General features: G+C 42.2%; 3 protein-coding genes across 8 annotated transcripts in view; 1 reads left to right on the plus strand and 2 right to left on the minus strand.

The window, feature by feature from the left end:
• NDRG3 (NDRG family member 3) overlaps positions 1-6,517 on the minus strand; it is a 75,068-nt gene extending 68,551 nt beyond the window's left edge. For 2 of the 4 annotated variants that reach the window (XM_021688976.1, XM_044918794.1), the window contains exon 1: positions 6,458-6,517. The gene's annotated coding sequence lies outside the window, so the exon portion shown is untranslated. Of the gene's footprint in view, positions 1-6,113; positions 6,202-6,457 lie in introns of those variants that run through there. The other 2 variants (XM_044918797.1, XM_044918796.1) reach the window with 1 other exon arrangement.
• A 3,038-nt stretch (positions 6,518-9,555) lies between these two features.
• On the minus strand, positions 9,556-23,012 carry DSN1 (DSN1 component of MIS12 kinetochore complex). 3 transcript variants are annotated; one of them, XM_044918581.1, is made up of 10 exons: positions 22,979-23,012; positions 22,422-22,742; positions 19,809-19,882; positions 18,899-18,971; positions 16,411-16,498; positions 14,268-14,327; positions 13,790-13,864; positions 11,798-11,945; positions 10,367-10,454; positions 9,556-9,796 (listed from the first exon to the last, which is right to left on the minus strand). In XM_044918581.1, the coding sequence occupies exons 1-10, from the start codon at positions 23,010-23,012 to the stop codon at positions 9,693-9,695; spliced, it is 1,065 nt and encodes a 354-aa protein (XP_044774516.1). In that variant the 3' UTR covers positions 9,556-9,692. The 3 variants fall into 3 exon arrangements, with proteins under 3 accessions (XP_044774516.1, XP_021544641.1, XP_044774517.1); XM_021688966.1 differs by having other exon boundaries at positions 22,422-22,748; XM_044918582.1 differs by lacking the exon at positions 22,422-22,742.
• LOC110579611 (40S ribosomal protein S27-like) lies at positions 17,021-17,560 on the plus strand. The gene is given in 4 exon segments (XM_021689281.1): positions 17,021-17,069; positions 17,312-17,344; positions 17,347-17,370; positions 17,373-17,560. Coding segments are annotated over 4 exon segments (294 nt in total).

Raw genomic sequence — 23,012 nt, forward strand, 5'->3', positions numbered from 1 at the left:
TTAAAACACAGCGCTCTGACCTTTTTACTACCTAAAGGGAAGTCTGGGTTACTCTCCACCAGAAGAAATACCCTCAGAGGTGCTATCACATAAGCAAAGGTTGGGGAGGGGAGGGAAGTGATCAAAGGCAGCTGCTAAAGCATGCTCATAGACCTTCATTCTAACAGAAACATCCCTGGAAGGGCCATCTGCACACCCTGCATTTTTCTCAAAGGAAAACAGCAGCACCCCCTACAACAGGCCCACCTTCCTGCTGTGTGTCACTCCTTAATTCTGGCATGGCAGCAGGTGGTAAACAGGTTTGCAGAGACTGCTAAGCTGGGAATCTGAGCCTGAGCTGTATAATCATCCTATTCATTCCAGGGTACTGGTACAGATAACTACCAGAACACAGCAACACCTATCTAGGGGCCTTCTTTTAATCCCAGACACCCACCAACCAGCTGAAGCTCTAACACAGTGGTCATACTAAAGTAACTCTAGAAGCAGAAGCACTTCCCTCTGTCTTCCACTCTTGAAGGATGCAACTCAGGATACCAGGAAAACTACTCCTGGCAAGGCTCTATTACATGCTCTTGGGATGGGATCTGGATTCCCATCAGCTATAAGACAGAATCCCTGAAAACAATTCGTTCTTTAAGACAGCCTGAGTAGAGGGGCCCCTGGGTGGCTCAGTCATTAAGCGGCTGCCTTCGGCTCAGGTCATGGTCTCAGGGTCCTGGGATCGAGCCCCGCACTGGGCTCCCTGCTCCTCGGAGAGCCTGCTTCTCCCTCTCCCACTCCCCCTCCCACTTGTATTCCCTCTCTCGCTGTCAAATAAATAAATAAAATCTTAAAAAAAAAAAAAAAAAAAAGACAGCCTGAGTAGAAATAAAGGACAAACAAGGGCTGTAAGATGTGGTAACTCAATACTCATACGAACCTAATACACTGAACCAGGTAACACGATAAGCACTTTAGCCATTCATTGTTTCATTTTATTTCCCAACCCATTTATAAGATAGGTACTATAACCTTCCCCCACTTTACAGATGAAGAAACTGAACTTGAACATCCGCATCTAGAGCTTGGGCACGCCTCTATAACCAACTTTTCCACTTGATGCCAGCTAATCATTAATTCTGCTTATTTTTTCAGGTTTGGCTACCGGAGTTTACCAGGATCTTAATGACCAAAGAATTCTGAAAACGAAAAAGCACCATACAAAGTTGAGGTATTATGATCATGACCTTAATAGGAGAGCCCTGCACCCTGGATGTATCCGAAAAGCAATCTATCCTACCCGATCTAATCACCCAGTTATATTTTAGTTAACACCCTGTTAAAACTATGTCCCAACACAAAGACTCAAAAGAAGCGGTATCTACAAAAGTTGAAGAATGGCAGGAGGCAGGGCGCCTGGGTGGCTCAGGTCATGATCCCAGGGTCCTGGGATCGAGCCCCCACATCATGCTCCCTGCTCAGCGGGAAGCCTGCTTCTCCCTCTCCCACTCCCCCGATTGTGTTCCCTCTCTCGCTGTGTCTCTGTCCAATAAATAAATCTTAAAAAAAAAAAAAGTGTCAGGAGAGGACCTGTCTCCAGAGCTTTCTCAACTGCAGAAATAAAGAGACAGTAGCCTGATTCCCCTCTTCTCCTCTATCTGCCAAGTATTATGGTTTCACATAAAATGGCTTCTGAGCTAAAATCTCGTAATTTAAAAAAGTATTCAACTTTTATCCATAAGTTGAAAGTGCAGGCTTAAAAATGTACAAGCACTGTAAGGATAAAACTGTCATTTTTTTTTAAAGATTTTATTTATTTATTTGACAGAGAGAGACACAGCGAGAGAGGGAACACAAGCAGGCGGAGTGGGAGAGGGAGAAGCAGGCTTCCTGCGGAGCAGGGAGCCCGATGCGGGGCTCGATCCCAGGACCCTGGGATCATGACCTGAGCGGCAGACGCTTAACGACTGAGCCACCCAGGCACCCAAAACTGTCATTTTTAATAAACTATGTCTGTTTTGAAAGCAAATGATATTTGTAGGAAGATTACCATATGACAATTACCAATTAAATGAAAAGCTGACAAGACTTCTAAACTTAAGATATCATTATAAATAGGAAGCAACTTCATACAGTTTTTATGAGCTCCATACAATTTCCCTTATCCTGATTTATTGCATTAATGAGGGTTTAAGCTATCAAACTCACAGTTCCTACAACACAATAACTATGGCCCCAGGCCTGAAACAGCGTTATCTTTAAAAAGATACTGCAAAACCTGTAACAACAAAAAACAAAATAAGAGGTAATAAAATAAAGTATAAAGAATGGCTGTATCAGAAATTTATACTTGATAAACTTGATAAACATGATAAACCTCAAACTAGACTGTGGACATTTTTAAGTGGTGAGGGGACTATAGTCAAATAATGTAGCCAAAGCCTGGGGGAATCCACCCCTTTACTTGGGAAATGAATTTTCATTTTCTATATTAAATCTCTGAGGAAGATAAAAAGTACAAACTCTAAACAAAAAGCTGGGGAAAACACCTACTCCATATCATATGTTCTTTACCAAGTATAATAGCACACGCTGTTTGGTAATGTAATTAGTGTTTATATATGTCACCTCAGAATGCAGTGAGCCACATTTCCTCCAAAGTACACCCCATTTAGCCATCAACAATGGGTATTTACTTAGGACTGAAAATATGTCAAACTCTCGGAGGTGTTATGGAAAACATGACAGAATTGTACCATCCCTTCACTGAAGAAATAAGATGAAGATAAAATACCACCCATTTCTGCATGGCATTTAAGACATCCTCCGTATGTCTTAGTTAATTTCCAATTAATAAAAGAACAACTGATGGCAAAATTGTAGATAAGTATTATAAATACAATAAAATTAGCATTGTGGTTAAGAATAAAAATTTTCATTTACCAAAAAAAACCCTGAAATCTGGTAAATACCCTCAATCTAGGTTAAGTTTTTGTGTGCTATTATTATGTCTCTTAAAAAGGGGAGAGGGGACTTGATTTAAAAAGGTCTTTCAGAATAGACAACTTGACACTCAGTTCTGCAGTAAACCCAATCAAAATGTTATCAATCTTTGGATCTGGAAGTCCTTGACACACCTTTTCCTTTTATCATCCCTGTTCAGGCTTGCCAATTTTTCTTCCAGAATCTCCCATTTGCCCTTTCTTTCTCTTTCTATCCTCACTTCTTGCCTGCATTTGCTCATTCACTCATCATTTACCAAATGCCTATCATCTGCCATGCACAAAGCTAGACCCTTATCCTTAGGAAGCTCACAGGACACTATGTAGAACTGTTATCTGCCCATTTCCATGACCAGACTGCAAGCTTTAGCAAAGGTTTTGTATTTCCAGAACCTAGTAGCATCTGGCATACAGTCTAAAAATGTTTATTGTATGACACTAGATTACTTCAGCAAGCTCTTTTTAAATCCATAAATATTTATATCTTCAAAAAGGACTCTTACTTTTCTTCCCTTTTTAATACAAAACTAAGATAGAAACGTATAGAATACAAAGTGAATTCTCCAACCCCCTAAATCCTACTTCCATGAGTAGTGACTACTATTACAGTTTGGAATCTATCTTTCCAGAGCTTTCCTATCCTGGTATATAACACACACTTTTATACTTTTTTGGAATAAATTCTTTGACAGTTTCTGACTCTAACTTCTCAACTTTCAAATCCAGTTGAAGTTCTCAGTGTTGTCCCTGGATTAGATGCATCAGCATCATCAGAGAATTTGTTATACAAATACAAATTATAAAATACAAATTCCCAGGCCCACTCTGGACCCACTAAATCAGAAACTCTGGAGGTGGGGCCCCCCACAGTATGGTTTTGTTTTTTAATTGTGATAAGCACCGCGCCCAACATGGCTTGAACTCATGACCCAGAGATCAAGAGTTGCATGCTCTACCGACTGAGCCAGCCAGGCACCCCCTAAAATCTGGGTTTTAAAGTCTTCAGGTGATTCTAATGCACACCAAAGGTTGAGAACCACTATTTTAATCCCAAGCCACCCTAGCCAAGCCAGGTTTGTTTGTTTTTTTCCACCACCCTACTTCAAAATGACTTGATGCTTCCTTTCAACTGTGTATGATTTTATGAAATGTTTCATTATCTTGTCATATTGTTGCTTATAATGCTATTATACCAATTTTTAGACTTGACTTGAGTTACAGCTAGATACAGTGTTTCCCAGTTAGCTAGTAAGCTCTTTTAAAAGGATATTTTATTCAATAAATTATTCAACTGAAAGTCGTATACCATGCCTTATATACAGAAACAGCTTGACATATTTGCAGAGAATTATTTGGAAAAACTCTTTAAAAAGCTTCATTTATGTAGAAAACCTATACATAGATCTGCTGCCTCCCAAAGAGCCCTTTGAATACTTATTATTGCAAATAGTATGAAGTGATTTAAGGAAAAAACTCCAGTTACTCTGATAGCACCAGGGGTAGTCTGCCACGTAAGGCAAAAGAATGTAAAAATTCTCCCAGGTATCTAGGGATAGAGTAAAAGGCCGTAAGCCGCAGGCTACCTTACTGCAACATGCCAGTAAGAACTGTCCTGTACACTTATGTGGCATATACCAACTCCACTGTTGGGGTTAAATAGGCTTCTTGATGCAAAACCCTTATCTGCAAATTTACAGAAAACAGGGTGGAATGGAGACCTCTGAGTGACAGGTCAGATTCAACCAGAAGTTGAATCTAAAGGAAAGGAGAGCAAAGAGAAATTGAAGGGCAAGAAGGAGGAACAGAAGGGCAGCAGGAAAACATCACTCTGAGTAATGAAAAGGAACAGTGAAATTCACAGAGTCTTTACCAATGGCCTACTATGAACCAAGCACTTGGAGCTGCAAAGCAGACTCCTGACCTCAAGGGGCTAATAGTCCTGAGGGTAAGACTGAAGCCTCTACCCTACTGTGTATGTATGTGTGATTCTAATTGGGAAAATCAAGCAAGGAAGGCTTCACAGAAAAGGTGGTGAGTTAATGGAGCTTTGAAGTGTATAGGAAGATTTGCTAAGGGAGAAAAAAAGACACTTGAGCTAGTTATTTTGGGGAAGAAACATTCACATATTTTTACAGCTGTTCCTTTGGGATTTTAAATCATGGAGGCTTCTTATATTCACCACCACTTTGTCAATGCCTTCTTTCTCTTGTTACTTTATCTTAAATACTGAGATGTTCAAGCCCAGCGTTGGGACAGAGCCAAAAAGCCCCAGAATGAGGTGAGTGCTCGCCAAATTTGCTCTGTCACCTCCAGATCCAGCCAGCCCAGCTAGCCCAGTCCTGCTTTCCTGGCAGCCAGAAAAGGAAGACTAATTATATCCTCTGGGGGGCCAGATTGGGGGTAAAATTTGGATGCGGGCAGACAAGGCTTATCCTTGTTCTGCCAGTGAGGTACCATGGGAGAGCTTCCTTGCCTCCTAAGCCATGAGGTTCTAGTCTGTCTACCTGTGACATGGAGGCCAGCTTCGCGGGGGAGGGGGGGGAAGCTGGGGACGCACTGGATTGGGAAATGCTGAGGTATTAAGTAAGATAATCATAAAATGTTTAATAATATCCCTGGCACACGGCAAGCATTGGATGAAGGCCAGCTCTTATCAACAACATACTACTACTATTATTATTATTACAGTAACACCTCAATTATACTCCAACAAGATATTGTTTTCACAGCCTACTTTTATGACGTTGAAGCAGCAACTCCAAAGATGCAAGTGTATTTCAAAAATAACTCCAGAAATGCAAGTGTATTTCAAAAAATTGTAAAGGTACAAGATCAAATTCTAACTGTACTGGCCTGAAAGCCCGAGACCCTGACTTCAAGAGCTAGCCCTTGCCCCTATCAGGCGCGTGACCTTGGGCACTGCACTTCACCTCTGTGCCTCAGTTTCCTCATCTGTAAAGTGGGGCTAAGAAGCCCCTCCCTCGCATGGTCATCGTGCGGTCCAGCCCGAGGGTACTCCTCGCTGCACCGGGGTCGCACGCACGCAAGGCGAGCTCCCCGCCCACCTTTCAAGCTCCCTGGCTTCGGGACGGGCGGGGTAGGTGAACGCCCGACCCAAGGCCCACCGACCTATGCCGCCTGTACGGCAGGAGCGGGAAAGGGGGGCGCGCTTACGGGGCGTCCCCGAGACCGAGGGGGTCGGGCGCCCGGACCGCCCGCACGCTGTCATCCGCGGCTTCGCTGCCAGGCCCCGAAGCCCGGGCGCGGGGAGCGGCTGAGGGAGGCCGGGCTGACCCCGGTCCCGCCGGCGCGGAGAGCGAAGGGCGCAGGGGGACCTGGAGGAGGCTGGCAGCGCGAGCCGCGGGCCCCCGCGCGCCGCGGAGATTAGGCGCGGAAGGAGAAAGCACGGGGAGCGACCCCCCCGCAGGCAGCGCCGCGCGTCCCCAGCGGGCCGGGCTGTGGCGCTCACTCACCTGAGGCACGGGCACCCGCCAGCAGTGCAGCAGCGACAGCAGCAGCAGCGGTGGCGGCTGTGAGAGAGGCGGGGAAGACTCTGCGGCCGCGCAGGCGCGCTGAGGGTGCCGGGTCCGCGCAGGCGCGCTGTGCCTGCCCCTTCGGGAACTACCGAGAAGATGGTGGCTGAGCCGGGAGGGCCCTGCGGCGCCATCTTGGCTGTAGTTTTTCATGTTGCGGAGTCTCCCGGGAGAACCTGAAAATTAGAGCGGCCCGGAGGGAGGGGCGTTGAGTGCGGCGTCTGGCCCGCCTCCTCCCCTTCCGCCAAATCAGATCCTTAATGAAGCTCTTAAGAACCAAAAAAAAAAAAAAAAAAAAAACCCTTGCAAGGCAAGGAAGGCATCCTCCTTTTACGTGGACCCAGAGATGTACCCAAGGGCACACAGCCTAGCACAGTGCTTGGCTTGTGGGAGGTGCTTACCAAATTTTTGGTGAATGAGTACAGTTAACTGAAGAACTAGAATCCAAGATTCAGGGCTCCTAATTCCCAGTCCTCCATTCTATCTCCTTTATTACAACTGCCAGCCACACCACCTCCTTTCTTGGGTGCCACAGAGAAATGGAGTTTTGGTGTGTTTTTGTTTTAAGAATGATTACACATTAAGCTTAATGACCCAACATATAACACCAAAATATCCCAGACATAATTCCCTCCCCAAAAGAGATTCTTGGTTAATCTCACTGACTAAAAACTAAATTAGGACAAACAGAAGGAATTTTACCAAACATTTTAAGGACAGCAACTGTCTGTAATATTGTTACTCATCAAGCACAATTCCTGAAGGAAACTTGGGAAGAGGGGAAACTGAAGTTAACTGAGCACAGACTTTTATTTTATGATTTATGTTTATCCGTTAACATTTACGGAGTGCCAAATTGGTTCTACTATCTCTACGTCCTTGGTTAGATTATTAAGCCTCTGACTGCTTGAATTCCTCTTCTAGTGACAAAAAAATACAAGCTACCTAAGTTGTGGTCTGTATGCATGTAAAATCCTTAGAGTTTGTAAGTATTATTTTTCTATGCTCTATCTTATTTGGCTGTTGAAGATGCAGACAAAAACACACTTTTTACCCTTGAGTTTGAACAAATTCTTACAAACAAAAAATGCAGTATGATGTAATAAATAAAATGACAGAGGGTACAATCACCTGGGAGAGGTGTGATCTATCCCCATTTTACAGATGAGTAAATTTGAGCATAAGAGATAAATATTCACTTCAAATGGTGTGCTCTTTCCATTATACTACTCTGCTTCTGAAGGAGTAGGCAATTAACACGACTCCTCTGATGCTTAAGAGCTTTCCTTGGGGCTGTCCAAAGTTTCCCTCTTGCTCTAGCTTTGACAGTATTATCCATTCTCAAGGCTTCAATAGCTACATATCAGTTACTTCCAAATTTCATCTCCAGTCCAAATGTCTCTACCCAGTTTTCCACGTCTATATCCAATGGTCTAGCTGACTTCTCCATTTGGTATCTCAAATTGAACTACTAGCTTTCTCATCTCATTAGCCGCTCTACTAATCCGCTCAGTTGTTCAAGCTTTTGCCCCTCCAGCACACTGATACCACTGTTCTAAATTTATACTTTTTAATCTGACTTATAGCAGCCCTGTGATATACGTTCTTTCTCCCAATCTTACAGATAAGAAGTTAAATAACTTTTTCTCGGTCCAAGTGGCACTTGGGCTTTTAACACATAGGTCACATGCCTACTAAGTTCCAGATACTATGAGCAACTCCCACGTCTGTTTTTGTTCTTCGCTCTCTCCCCATTTCTTAGAACTATGCCTGGCATATAGCAGGGGCTCTGTAAATACATGAAAGAAAAAGGAATGTGGGGGGGGGGTCCCTGGGTGGCTCAGTCAGTAAAGCATCTGCCTTTGGCTCAGGTCATGATCGTGGGGTCCTGGGATCAAGCTTTGTGTGGGGCTCCCTGCTTAGCAAGAAGCCTGCTTCTCCCTCTGGCAAATAAATAAATAAAATCTCTTAAAAAAAAAAAAAAGGAATGTAGGTCAAAGGAAGGAGATACCACCTTTCCCTAATTGGTACTTAGGCCAAGGTTTAAGACTTAAGATTATGACTGGGTATTTAAATGAAGTAGGCTTTATCCTATTAGGAGGATCAGAGAATAAGAAACATTAACAATAAATTAGTTGGTGTTTTCCTGGTAATTAATGCTGAGGCATATTTCCACACTATTGTTCACTTCAGCATCTTGGCAAGGAATCCTATTTTCTGCTAAGCCCCCACTGCCTTAAAAAAATTTTTTAGGGCGCCTGGGTGGCTCAGTTGGTTAAGCGACTACCTTCGGCTCAGGTCATGATCCTGGAGTCCCGGGATCGAGTCCCGCATCGGGCTCCCTGCTCAGCGGGGAGTCTGCTTCTCCCTCTGACCCTCCCCCCTCTCATGCTCTCTCTCTCATTCTCTCTCTCAAATAAATAAAAAAAAAAAAAAAAAAAAATCTTAAAAAAATTTTTTATATGCTCAGTGTATACACAAAGACAAAAGAAAGCTTTAATAATGTGCAATTTTATAATGCAAATTATTAAAAACAGAGAACAATGAAAAACAGTACTTAGCCCCCTCCTGCCATGAATCCAGGAGTTAGGATGTCAACTCAATATTAAAACCTAAAGCACACTGTAAACAGGACAGAGAATGAGTGGTATTTCCTTCAATCTGGACATCGTGTAAAGTGATACACGTTTATCCATATGATGCAAACAACGCTCACAACTCCTCTACCAAAAATCACCTTCAGGGCCACACTAGAAAATTAGTCCCATTCCTTTACTACCAGAACCCAACTTGACCCCTAAAATGTTTTCCTGGATTTGGTCCTGAATGACTTTGGATTTTTTCAAAACCTAAAAAACATCTTCACAAGATGAAGATTACTGACCATGAAGGATATTTAAAAGCATGGGCTACTAGTTCTCAAGGTCATTCCACAAAAGTTGCAAGCATTTTGCACATTCTTAGAAAAAGCATCTATACTACACTCTTTCAGATGCATAAATTCTGTCACTTTTAGAAAAAAAAAAAAAACCGCAGGGCCCTACATTCAGCCCGTTATCCTCAAAGGCAACAGGGCAGCTATCACCAGCTCAGACTGCCACGCAGTTGCCATGTGCTGGGGCACTCTTCCCATTTCTCTCCTCTGGAGCACCTTTTGCAGGAAAGCTACATGAAGTCACTGACAAGACTTAGAGCAGTGTGTGGTAGGTGGGTTCTGTAGCTGAAGCTTGAGCAGTTTTCGAGCTGGAGAGGGATCTAATTGTTGTGTGCTTCTCTTCCCTGCAAAGGAAAGACAAAAGTAAATTTCAAGTGAATTCAAAATAACATTTATTGAAAACTTCTTGTATGGACAACTGTGCCAGACACTGAAGGGCATTACAATGACAAATAAGAGTCTCTGTCCTCAAGGAGATGGCAGTCCGGCAGGAAAGCCTGCTGCAACCACAACCATACTATGTAATGAGAAAATGAAGGTATATATAGCAAATAATTTAGGGCTGGAGGAGGCCAAGGAAAAGCAACAGGGAAGTAATGTCAGTGTCACTTAGTGGATTCTTGAAGAATGAAGAGGAAAACGGCAATGGGTATTTAAAAGCTTGGATTTACTAAAACAACACGGTTTGTGGGGATTTAATTTTCCAATCTACTATGTTCCTGTGAATTCACATCTAGAAATTTCCCATCAACTTTGAGTACCCACAGCATAATAATTATGGTGAGGGGAGAAAAAGAAATCATCTACACAGGCCTTATTTTCTGAGACCATATGCTCTGAAGGGCAGTTTGTATCTGAAGGGCTATCATATATAAAATAGTGCAAGCTCTAGTCCCCTGAAGACACACACTCACCGAGCTGTACTGACACCTTCTGGAGACACTGGGTACTTTCATCCATAAAAGCATGCAGCTGCCTCACAGACCCTTGCAGTTCGTCCATCTGCACATGAAAAACAGCTGTGAGCTATAAGGGTCCAGGGCTTCTTTTTTTTTTTTAAGATTTCATTTATTTATTTGACAGAGAGAGACACAGCCAGAGAGGGAACACAAGCAGGGGGAGTGGGAGGGGGAGTGGGAGAGGGAGAAGCAGGCTTCCCATGGAGCAGGGAGCCCGATGTGGAGCTCGATCCCAGGACCCTGGGATCATGACCCGAGCCAAAGGCAGACGCTTAACGACTGAGCCACCCAGGCGCCCCATCCGTGGCTTCTTTGATGTTCCTCAAAAAAGGAAGGCAAGCTCCTGCTCAGCTTTGCTTTGCTGTCTTTTCAACCTGGAAAGCTTGTGCCACACACTTTGTTTGCTCCTCCAGATTCACACTCTGCACTTCTCCATGTTGCTCTATGCCCTGGGAGGCTGCCAAGCATAACCTCAGACAGGATTCCATGTCCTCTGGTGTCTGGGCAGGTTTAGCCAAGAGGGAGCCCAAGTGGGAGGGAGGTGAATGAAGTCAGGATATTTTTATGCAGGCTTGCTGGAAGGGTCGTCTTGAGTTAGTTTTGTCTCTCAACTGAAGGTCATGGCCCACTATATAACTTTCTTCCTCTGGTACCACAGTGACTGTTCCTCCCCTCCGCCCTTCAGGCCTAGGGACAGTAAGAGTTCAGCTGCCTCTAAGCCCCAGGTTACTGCACTAATCCTTGTGGTTTCCTCAATACCCACACTTTATATATCACTCCTTCAATTAACCTGTATCAAGTGCATCTACTTTCTGTCGATACTTGGAGTGATACAATACCATTCTCCCAAATGTCCTCAGGGCTCATTGCCTCATTTCTTTTTTTTTTTTTTTTTAGATTTTATTTATTTATTTGAGAGAGAGAGAATGAGAGACAGAGAGCAGGAGAGGGAGGAGGGTCAGAGGGAGAAGCAGACTCCCTCCTCAGCAGGGAGCCCGATGTGGGACTTGATCCCAGGGATCGAACCCTGTGTTGGGCTCCCTGCTCAGCAGGGAGCCTGCTTCTCCCTCTCCCTCTGCCTGCAGCTCCCCTTGCTTGTGCTCTTTCTCTGTCAAATGAATAAATAAAATCTTTCAAAAAAAAAAAAGCAGCTTAGAAGGACCATCAACAACTGCTCTATACAGCAACCTGCCACCCTTCCTGTCCACTCTCTCCTTTACCTTGCTTTATTAGCTTTTATCACCACGTATTTTTTTTATTGTCTCTCCATGTTTCCCCAAGGTAGAGCTGATAGTTATCTCATTACACATATTCTCCAGGTCTCTGAATTTCCAAGGATGACAACATAGCAAAGCTAAATAACCAAATTAATATGAGCCAACTCACCACCAACTCCATATAATCAAAGACTTTGTTTTGGTTCTGCAATATCTTCTGGTAGTCAGGCTTTGTATTAAGGACTTCACTCTGGGAAGATCCAAGATATGTTGCAGGTTCCACTTCAACTTCAGTAACTTTGGTTTCAGCTGATCCTCTGGAAGGAAAAAAAAAAAAGAACAAAAGAGCGTTCAAGGAAGTTTTTTTAAAGAGTTTTTAATTATTTATTTATTTGAGAGAGAGAGCACAAGTAGAGGGGAGAGGGAAAAGCAGAATCCCCACTGAGCAGGGACCCTGATGCAGGGCTCAATCCTGGGACCCTGAGATCATGACCTGAGCCAAAGGCAGACGCTTAACAGACTGAGCCATCCAGGCGCCCCTCAAGGAATTTCTCTTTTTTTTTTTTTTTTAAGATTTTATTTATTTATTTGAGAGAGAGAGAATGAGAGACAGAGAGCACGAGAGGGAAGAGGGAAGAGGGCAGAGGGAGAAGCAGACCCCCTGCTGAGCAGGGAGCCCGATGTGGGACTCGATCCCGGGACTCCAGGATCATGACCTGAGCCGAAGGCAGTCGCTTAACCAACTGAGCCACCCAGGCGCCCCCCTCAAGGAATTTCTATAATCATTTTCTTGGGGAAGATATGTAAGACAACCTAGGGAAAAAAGTCGCCAATAAGGCTTTATTAACCTGAACGAATATTCTTCCACTCTACTGTAGGCGTAGGCTTTCTTATTAACAAGGGGGTCTGAAATGATTATTCTAGTGTTAATATATTTATACCACTGGGCTCCAGGAAATGCTAGAACCTTCAGATCAGTTGACTCCACCTAACAGTAAGGTCCATTTACAAAAAGGACTATAGGTGGGGTATGGTAAAGCCAAAGCTTGCTTTCCTGAAATCCCTATCTATGATCTTTTCCAAAAAATGCTGGGCCACTTCAATTATCTGAAATAACTGAATATGATGGAGAGTTCATGAAAACTGAGGACTCTTTAACAACAACCACTCCCAAAATTTCCTGACTGCCAGACCCTGCTGAACACGTTCCATTTCACCTCATTTTACACTTACAACAACCCAATGAGGTAGGTACTAATATTACCCCCGTTTTCAAGAGGAACTTCAAGCTTAGAGATTAAGTAGCTTGCCCAAGGTCACAAAATGAAGGAGTAATTAGTATTGTAACAGAGACATTCTGCTTCCAGAAGCATTTCTCTTAACCAATAAGCTATGCCACATCAAAAGTTCTTATTCTGAAACTTTGTTCTTACACCTTACCTATCTTCATAAACAGAACGTGTAAGGGGCAAATAAAGTAACTGGTAACCATCAGTGCCTGGACTGCCGAAGTTTTCAAACCATGTTCCTGAAAGCACCTCCTTACAAAGAGGCCACTTCTGCAGTTAGGGTTTTAGCTAACATTTTATATTCGGGTTTCTAGCTGAGATACCGTTGGGGAAAAAAAAGCTTAAAATCACTGGCTTAGATGGCCAACTAAATCAAAGTCTAGCACTTTCCCACTTTTTATGCCTTTAGGACCCAAAGATCCTCTCTCTCCTATACACCTTCTTTCATCACCCCCTTCCATGTTTTTGCATCTCCACGAAGGACCTGGCCAGGGTTCTCTCCCATACCTGCAGCTTGAAGGCCACGTGCAAACTGACGTGCCCTGACCAAGATTTTGGCCCAAGCCCGGGTGCCCTGGTACAGGGCAGAGATGGGCCCGTCTCCCCCCGGATGTGGAACAGCAGCCAAGGACACAGAACTGAAGCAATTCTGTTCTTTGACTGAAAATAGTGACACCCACTCTCCCTCCCTTTCCCCCAACTCTCCATTTATAGTCCTAGAGTGCTAATACACATTTTATAGAGCTTTGATGAGTTGATTGGCCTATGAGAAAGGATTCATCTTTCAATTTGTGCTAACAGAACTGAAATCAATTCAAATCAAATTCCACAAGGTAAAAGGATAGCTTCCTATTTCCAGTCATGGAGCTAACCTGGATATGATCTCTTCAGCCTCCTTCTGGTAGTACTGCAAGAGCTGATCCCAAGACTGACGTTCTAAAGAAAATCTATAGAATCAGGAAAAAAAATAATCAGTTACTTTTTGATCATCTCATTCTGAATCACTCAGGGCAACAATAAGTACATCAGGTGTCTACTCTGGTTCTAAGATGTGAAAAAAAGGTCATTAAAGGATCAGAAAGCCCGACTGATTCAGAGGATATGAATTTAATCAAATCAAACATGAGTTCTTAAAATCAAATTAACATCCTGATTCCCCAGACTCCATTCTATGAAACTGGCCATCAGTAAAGCCCACAAGATCCCAATAAGCAGCTTTCTAAATTCCAGTGTTGACACACTAGTACTGAGACTCTGAATGGAATGTTTACTATTAATTTTTTCCAGACCTAGTTATTTTCCCCAGATGAATTTAGATTTTCCAACAAAGGATCACTCATTTTCACTTACTTTGTTATGTATTCCTTCATTTCAGCCACTGATGTTTCCAGAGACAAATCTGATTCTTTTCTGGAATACAGATAAGACTGTAAGATCAATATAAATCTTTCAAAAGCACTTGCTTTTAATAGGATGCCTTACAAAATTTTAATGGCAGTATAAGATATTCAGAATTCATCTTTCAACAAATATTTATTCTTGAACTCTATCTCACTTTGGCACTAGATAACAATTTCCTCAGTGGTCTCTTTATTTTCTATTTCTCTCATCAATTCCAATTCACCTATAGCCAGATTACCCTTCCCTAAAATATTCCTTAATTTTGTTTTCCTTGCCTAAAACTCTGCAACTCTCGACTGCATTCAGAATAAAAGTCAAAACTCTTCAACCTGGCACTTTAGGCTGTTTTGGCTCCAACCAGCTCATTAACTTTGATTCCAATTGTTTCCTTTCACCTATTCTGCCCCATATAATCTCATTCAGCCCGACCCTCAAACATCTGGAGCTTTCCACCTCCAAACTCTTGTTCACATCATTTTTTTTTAAAGATTTATTTATTTATTTGAGAGAGAGAGAGAGAGAGAAAGCATGAATGGAGGAAGGGACAGAAGGAGAGAATATCCAAGCAGACTCTCGCTAAGCATGGAGCCTGACTCGGGGCTTGATCTCATTAGCCATGAGATCAGGACCTGAGCAGAATCCAAGAGTCAGACGCTCAACCGACTGAGCTGCCCAGGTGCCCCTTGTTCACATTGTTTTTGTGTCTCTTCTCTTTTGAGTCACCTTTTAAGGCCCAACAATACTTTTGTATGTGACATCTCTTCTTCCCACTCAAAATGATGTTATCAGTGGACAGGAATTATGTTTATTTACACCAATGGCTTAGCTCAGTTGGGTGACTAATCCTGATGGAAAAGAAGCACTCAAAATGCCAAAATTCTGCAGATGTACTTGGTACTCTACCTGGCAAAGACAAGTTAGCTGTGCCACCTTCATGTTTCTCCACCAAGGCCTGTGACACACAGCCTCTATCACCTGTGGCTGAGATGCAGCAGCTGGTGGCTTAAATACACTGCATTAAAAGAGATACTATGCTGAGCCAACATATTTTTCATTTCCTGGATAGTAATATTAATTCTTTTTTTTTTTAAGATTTTATTTATTTATTTGACAGAGACACAGCGAGAGAAGGAACACAAGCAGGGGGTAGTGGGAGAGGGAGAAGCAGAATTCCTGCTGAGCAGGGAGGCCAATGTGGGGCTCGATCCCAGGACCCTGGGATCATGACCTGAGCCGAAGGCAGACGCTTAACGACTGAGCCACCCAGGCGCCCCAGCAATGTTAATTCTAACAATCTGTGGGAAAGTAAACCTTTGTGAAGTAAAAACTTTTAAAAAGTTTTATGAGGTAGGCCCAAGTGACATGATTTGTTGCAAGGCAGAAGCTAGAGGGTTAGACCCTGCCCCTACAGAGGAACTACCAGTTTGGGGCTGGGATTTAAAAACTTCTCCTAATATTCTTGCTTACCAACAGCTGAAGAACATAAGTTTATCACCAACTTGCCTTGCTAGCAAATATCTGAACAATGCTTTTCCTCTCATCTTTCCATGGCTGGTTCCTTCCCACCACTCAGGTCTTAACAGGTCTTCTCTATACACTAACTAAAGTTGTGTACACCCCCCTCAAGTCACTATCCTAGTTACTGACTTCTTAGATAATCACTACCTGAAATCCTTATTTTCTACGTATTTGATTGTCTCTCCTGTTAAAATACATAAGAAAGACCTTGCTTGGGGGGCGCCTGGGTGGCTCAGTCGTTAAGCATCTGCCTTCGGCTCAGGTCATGATCCCAGGGTCCTGGGATTGAGCCCCGCATCAGGCCCCCTGATCCGCGGGAAGCCTGTTTTCCCTCTCCCTCTGACCCTGCTTGTGTTCCCTCTCTCGCTGTGTCTCTGTCAAATAAATAAAATCTTTAAAAAAAAAAAAAAAAGAAAGACCTTGCTTGACTTATTTATCATTTTATATCCAGCATCTAGAAGAGCCTGGTGTGTAGAAGATGCTGGATAAATGTTTGTTGAGTGAATAAGCAACTAATTATAATGAAAAGTCTTAATTCAATTATAATTTAGGACAGAAGGGGAACTGCACATACCCTTTTGAATCTTCAAAACATTTTTGTAGAGTTCCATTACTTTCCAGGCTCTCTGCAAAATGCTTCAATTCTTCAGAAAGAGAAGATGCTAGAGGGGGGGAAAAAAAGTACATGTTATAAAATAAATAGAATATGAATTTCCACAGCAAGCTGCTGACAAAGATATACTCAAGGTGGTCTCAGCTCTAGGGTCCCCTGTTACATTTTGGCCCTCTCATCTATTCAAAGAAGTAGTATAAATATGCAGAAAGATTTTATCTTTGTTCTTTGGGTAGGTATAGATAAAACGGAAGACAACTCCTCTTTATGACATTTATGATAGTGTTTTTTATACTTGACTGGTGAAAACTAGTTAAAAGTTATATGTGCACTGACATTTCATTCTTTCAAGAAATTTCAACTGCTGGCACTGAAAGGAAGAACATATTACAGAAGTCAGGCAATAGGCAGGGGCGTAATGAAAAATGTTAAAGGAGAATAAAGAATTATGGGCATAAGGTAAAAACAGGTCTCTGCTTCGACTTGGAAGAATCTACAACTGCACTCAGGTGAGAAATGCAAAGGGGAAAGCAGATGTTAAAAAATTATCGTATCTACTCTAATTATGGTGATGGTCCAATGCCGAGATAAACAACAGCCTGAGTTCATATATTTTCCAGGTCTTTTAAGTGGGTAACACTGAATATTTCTGACCCTGGATGATTGTGTAGTTATACTATAAAGAGCTACTTCCTAGGAAGTTGAAAATGGATTCCTAAGAATATTTGTAACTTATATCACAGATGAACAGCTAATTTCCTTAATGTATAAAGAGTTCCTACAAACTGATGTAAAAAAGCCAACATCCCAATTTTCAAAAACGAAAAAGGAGCCTTTCCGGCGGTGCCAAACTCCCCACAAGAACATCCCCTCTCAAAGGACCTCCTCCACCCATCCCAGAAGAGAAAAGGAAACACAAGAAGTGCTGGCGCAGAGCCCTAACTCCTACTTCATGGATGTGAAGTGCCCAGGATGCTACAAAATCACCACCACCTTTAGCCATGCACAAACAGTAGTTTTGTGTGTTGGCTGTGCCACTGTCCTTTGCCAGCCTACAGGAGGAAAAGCAAGACTTACAGAAGGATACTCCTTCAGACAGAAGCAGTGCTAAAAGCACCCTCCACCAAGATGAGGGGCAAACTATCCCAATCAACACATTTTGGATTAAAAAAAAATGAACAAAGGATACAATCAAACAACACACAGAAAATGAAGGACAAGTGGCTCTAAAAAATATGAAAAAGTGCTTATCCTCTTTGAAAAAAAGGAACACAGATTAAAGCTAAAAAATACTTCTTATCACCTATCAAATAGTAAAAAATCTGAGCTGCTTGGCAAAACTGTTATGAGTGTGAAAAAATAGGTACTTGCATATATTGCTGGTAGGAGAATAAACTGATAGAACCTTTCTGGAAGGCAATCTGGTAATTTCTCACATTTCATTTGATCTATGTAATTTCAATTCTAGAAATTTATCTTATTTTTACTTGTGTATGTGCCAAAAGACTTGTGTAAAAAGGTATTCATTACCCTATTCATTATAATAGCAAAAGACTGGAAACAACCCTGAAAGCCCACCAGTAAAGAACTGGCTAAATCATATATGGAACATTTATAAAATGAAATGTCATATGGCTACTAAAATGTCAAGACAGTTCTATATGTGCAATATGGAACAATGTGCAAGACAAACTGGTTTAAAAAAAAAAGACAAGGGGCGCCTGGGTGGCTGTCAGTTAAGCGTCTGCCCTTGGCTCAGGTCATGATCCCAGGGTACCAGGATTGAACCCCACATCAGGCTCCCTGCTCAGCAGGAGAGTCTACTTCTCCCCTTCCCTCTGCCTCTAACCACTGCTTATGCTCTCTCCCTTGCTCACTTTCTCTCTCTCAAACAAACAAACAAATAAGACAAGGGGTGCCTGCGTGGTGTCTGACTCTTGGTTTCAACTCAGGTCATGATCTCATGGTCATGAGATAAGCCCTGCATCCGGCTCCTCACTCAGCATGGAGTCTGCCTGAGTTTCTCTCCCTCATCTTTTGCCCCTCCCCCCACCCTCTCTAAAATTAGTAAATAAATCTTAAAAAAAAAAAAAGACAAGGTAAAAAACAGTGCAGAGTATACGTTCATTTGGTATTCATGTAAAAATGTTGGAAATGCAGTAAGATCTCTGTAATAATCAACCGGAAGCTGGTGGCTGTGGTGTCCGCTGCAGAGAGGAGTTGGACTGGCTTGGGGTGGGAGGCTGGCTTATGTCACACTTTTATACCTTCTGAATGTCATAAGCATATATTCTTACTTTTTAAAACACAACTCTAAAATATAGATGGGGGCTGGTTTTGTGAGGCAGTAGCTCCTAAAAATGGAGGTCCTGAAAGTGGGGCTTCAACTGACCTAAACAGAAGGTAAAGCCAAAGGCCAAAACTTGCTCCTCTATTCTTAGCAACTTACCTTTGGCTCTAAAACTTTCATGACTGAAGCCCTCAGTGTCCTTTAGGAAAGGTTCAAGTTTCTGAACAGAGAACTAAATAAAGGAGAGCATTTTTAGTACAACCAAGATTTTCCAGGCCAGTCCTGAGTTCATATAATTTCATGATGTTTAATCAACATGAAAGTAAACATGATTTAATTTTTATGCCTAAGATTTTTCATATAAACAAATAAGTAGATCAGGAAAAATCTCTTTGCTCAGACTATACATTTTGATTTTTGGTTCAGAGAAACATGGTCATTTAATTAACACAAATGACTTATCTAAATTGATGTAAATCACCAGTTAGCCATATAATTTCCGCTCGGTATGTAGTCAGACCTTAAATGTCTGCTTTAACTTAGATATTGACCTTCACCCACTTTAAATTCCCATCATTTGCTGCCAATGGGCAAACTATACTAGACTGAGGAAATCTCTGTCAGGTGCTCAATTAGCACCAGCACCAGTGGGATTGGTAGGGAGACTAGTCCAGAGAGAAATCAGCTGCTGCTGGGATCAAATCTGGCTTTTAAATTAATCCCACCTAGACAGAAGCATCTTTTATTTTTTTTTTTTAAAGATTTTATTTATTTATTTGACAGAGAGATAGAGAGAGAACACAAGTAGGCAGAGTGGCAGGCAGAGGGAGAGGGAGAAGCAGGCTCCCCGCAGAGCAGGGAGCCCGATGCGGGACTCGATCCCAGGACCCTGGGATCATGACCTGAGCCGAAGGCAGCTGCTTAACCGACTGAGCCACCCAGGCGCCCCAGAAGCATCTTTTAATCTCAACTGATACATTACACAATACTGATCTCTTTTTGGGGCTGTCACAGTAACAGTTTAAAAAAAAAAAGAAAAGAAAGCATTTCTCAATTCCAAGCTTCTTACCTGGAAACTGGAAAGCAGGAGAGCGACAAGCCGTTTGCTTTCTGTTAAGTTGGCACTGATGGATCTGCTGAGCTCTAACATAAAATATCACCACATGTAAGGAACTAGATACTAATACAGTTAGCAAAGTAAAAAAAACTGAAAATTGTCCTCCCTCCTGATGGGGTCTAACTTCAGGTAAGAACGCGTAGGCAGCCTTTTCTACTTAAAAGGAGAATTTATATAGAGTATATCTAATTTTTTTAGACTCACCAAAAAATGAAATTTACCTATTTATATGTACTAACTTTAAAATGTTATTAAGAAACCTTTTATGGATTACATTAAAATCTTGTCTGTTATGGGTGCCTAGATGGCTCAGTCAGTTGAGTGTTCAACTCTTGATTTTGGCTCAGGTCAGGATCTCAGAGTTGTGAGATCAAGTCTTGCAACTGGCTTCCCGCTCAGCCAGAAGTCTGCTTGAGTTTCCTCCCTCTGCCCCTGCCCCTGCCCCGGCTCATGTGCGAGCTCTCTCTCTCTCTTTCAAATAAATAATTAAATCCTTAAAAAAAATAGTAACATCAAAAATAATAAAAACAGTGCAACTTTAAAAATCATTTAACTTGTTTCTGATGTTTTATTTTCAGCATTCAAGGAAAAGAGATGGGAACATTAGAGCATCTTTAGGACAGGCACTGCAGTGTGTTTTGTTTGTTTTTTTAAAGTAGGCTCCATGCCCAATGTGGGGTTTAAACTCAGGACCCTGAGACCCTGAGATCAAGAGTTCCATGCTTGGGGCGCCTGGGTGGCTCAGTTGGTTAAGCATCTGCCTTCGGCTCAGGTCAGGATCTCAGGGTCCTGGGATGTAGCCCCACGTAGGGCTCCCTGCCCAGCGGGGGGTCTGCCTCTCCCTCCTCATGCTCTGTTTCTGTTTCTCCCTCTTTCAAATAAATAAAATCTTATAAAAAAAAAAGTCACATGCCCTACCGAGTAAGTCAGCCAAGTGCTCCTGCAGTGTGCTTTAAATACACTGTCTTATAAATTATGAGCTCCATTTTACAGATGGGAAAACTGAAGCTCAGAGGGCAGATAACTTGCCAGAGGCCAGATATTCAATCCCAAATCTGCCACCAAAAAATGTGTATTTTCCCACTAAGAGCCATACTGCCTCTCTATAATGACCTAATAATGACATTAATAGTAATTTGTTGAACACTTGCTATATAAAAGGCATTTCATTAAATGCTATGCACACCTCATTAAAACCAAAGGCAAGTAGCTTATCAATTCCATTTTACAAAGGAGGACACTGAGGCACAAAGGCTGGATGATAGGTAACTTGCCCAAGGTCACATGGTGAGTCCCCCTGAATTGGAGGGGTGTTTTACATAATTATGCCACTGAATCCTCAAACGACTATAAGATGTACTGTTTTTTTAAAATTATGTCCATCTAAAAACATCAATTATTACACAGCAAAGAAAGTTTGCTCTGACAATTTGAGATACATATATTTTTGTCCTCCAGCTTCAGCTGGCTGTGTTTTTAGTTCTTTTGCCTCCTAATTATTTCTCATTGCTGTTAGTATAGAAAAACAGGATACCTTCTGCCTCTAACCAAAGAAACCTGGCAAGTAGCCAGGAATAACCAGGAGATAACCAATCTTATTACATCAGTGATTTTTTGTTATACAGAATTTTAGGTCCACAGGCCCTGGAACAGAGATAAAGGTAGGGGTAATCTTAGGGAATTGTTGTTTTCTTGGCACACCTACAGAGTCAAGTGCATGAGCACAATTGTGGCAGCAATATGCTAAATGGCTATTTTTACCCAGATTTCCTTCTACACATCAGGCCATCTGGAAGTGAGCTAATATCTTTAAAATAATCACAATAGCTTAACATTGGAGCTATTTACTTACTATATGCCAAGAACTGTGTTCTATATCAATTCATTTAATTCTCACACAACCCTGTAAAATAGGTATTATTTCATCCCATTTACTGATAAGGCCTGTAAGGCAAAGGAGCTTAAGTAATCTGCTCAAGGTTACACAACTAGTAAGTTCTTCCTGAAATGTGCTGGACTTTCCACATTAAATCTTGTACTTCATTGCTTACTGAGATGGAATTATTATTGTAAGTTCACACAAATCACATTCAAATACGGCATGTCTAAAACCTTAGTTTTCACCAAGATATTTTTACAGGCATCCTCCCTCCGAGATATTTTCAGTTATAAAGCCTATAAGCAGGTAGCAACCCATCCACCTTCTGTTTTACTTTAAGAAATAACAGAAAGCCATACAAAGAAATCTTTAATGCCTCTCATCCTAGCAGAGGTGAGAGTTGAACAATTGTAAACTAGAATTTTTGTTCATGGTGGAGATTACAACGGGCAGCTGTTAACATAATAGCAATCATATGGAACACTCACTAGGTGTTTGACATTAGTACTTAGGATCTTAGACTATCCCCCTTACAGATGAGGAAACTGAGGTTGACAGGGGTGACATGATTTGCTCAGTCACATAACAAGTAGCAGAGCCAAGTCATTCCTCCTCCATTCTTTCTGCCATACCTCACTGTCTCTTATCTGAGCTGGAACTCCTGTCTTACGTACACAGCACCCCACCTGTGATGCCCTGATGAAAGGCAGGCAGTGACTTCCGCCGGCTCATTTCTTTCATACTTGCTCGCCGCCAAGATTGACTCTTGTCTTGACGATCGGGAGACTGTTCTTGGGGGGACAAATGAAGGGACCTGGACTGAAGTCCTTCCTGGCGGCCGAGATCACAACTTCCCCCTATTCTAGGGCTAGAGCCAAGGTGAATTCTTTCCTCTGAAACGCCTTGAGTCATCTCCAGGGAGGCAGGTGATTTGCTACACACTTCCACAGGGATGGGATCCGATTCCAGTGGATGATCATGAGTCTTAGTTGTCACTGGTTCCTCTTCTAGCACTTGTTATGAAAAAGTCAAAATACAAAATCAAACCCACCACAACCATGCATCTGAGCAAAAAGGTGGAAAAAGAAAATATATGCCCCAGATCATGGAAACAGTGAGGAAGCATCTCCGCAAATACGTAAATATGTGATTCCAAATCCACCAGAAGCCAGGAAAGCATTTGTGTATAGCTGAGAAATCTGAACCCAAGGCAAGAGGGCCTTAATTTTACTACAATACTTACCTTCTATCGTCTCTGATCTAATTACTGAAGTCAT

The sequence above is a fragment of the Neomonachus schauinslandi genome, chromosome 10 (assembly GCF_002201575.2).
Source record: "Neomonachus schauinslandi chromosome 10, ASM220157v2, whole genome shotgun sequence".
NCBI lineage: Eukaryota > Metazoa > Chordata > Mammalia > Carnivora > Phocidae > Neomonachus > Neomonachus schauinslandi.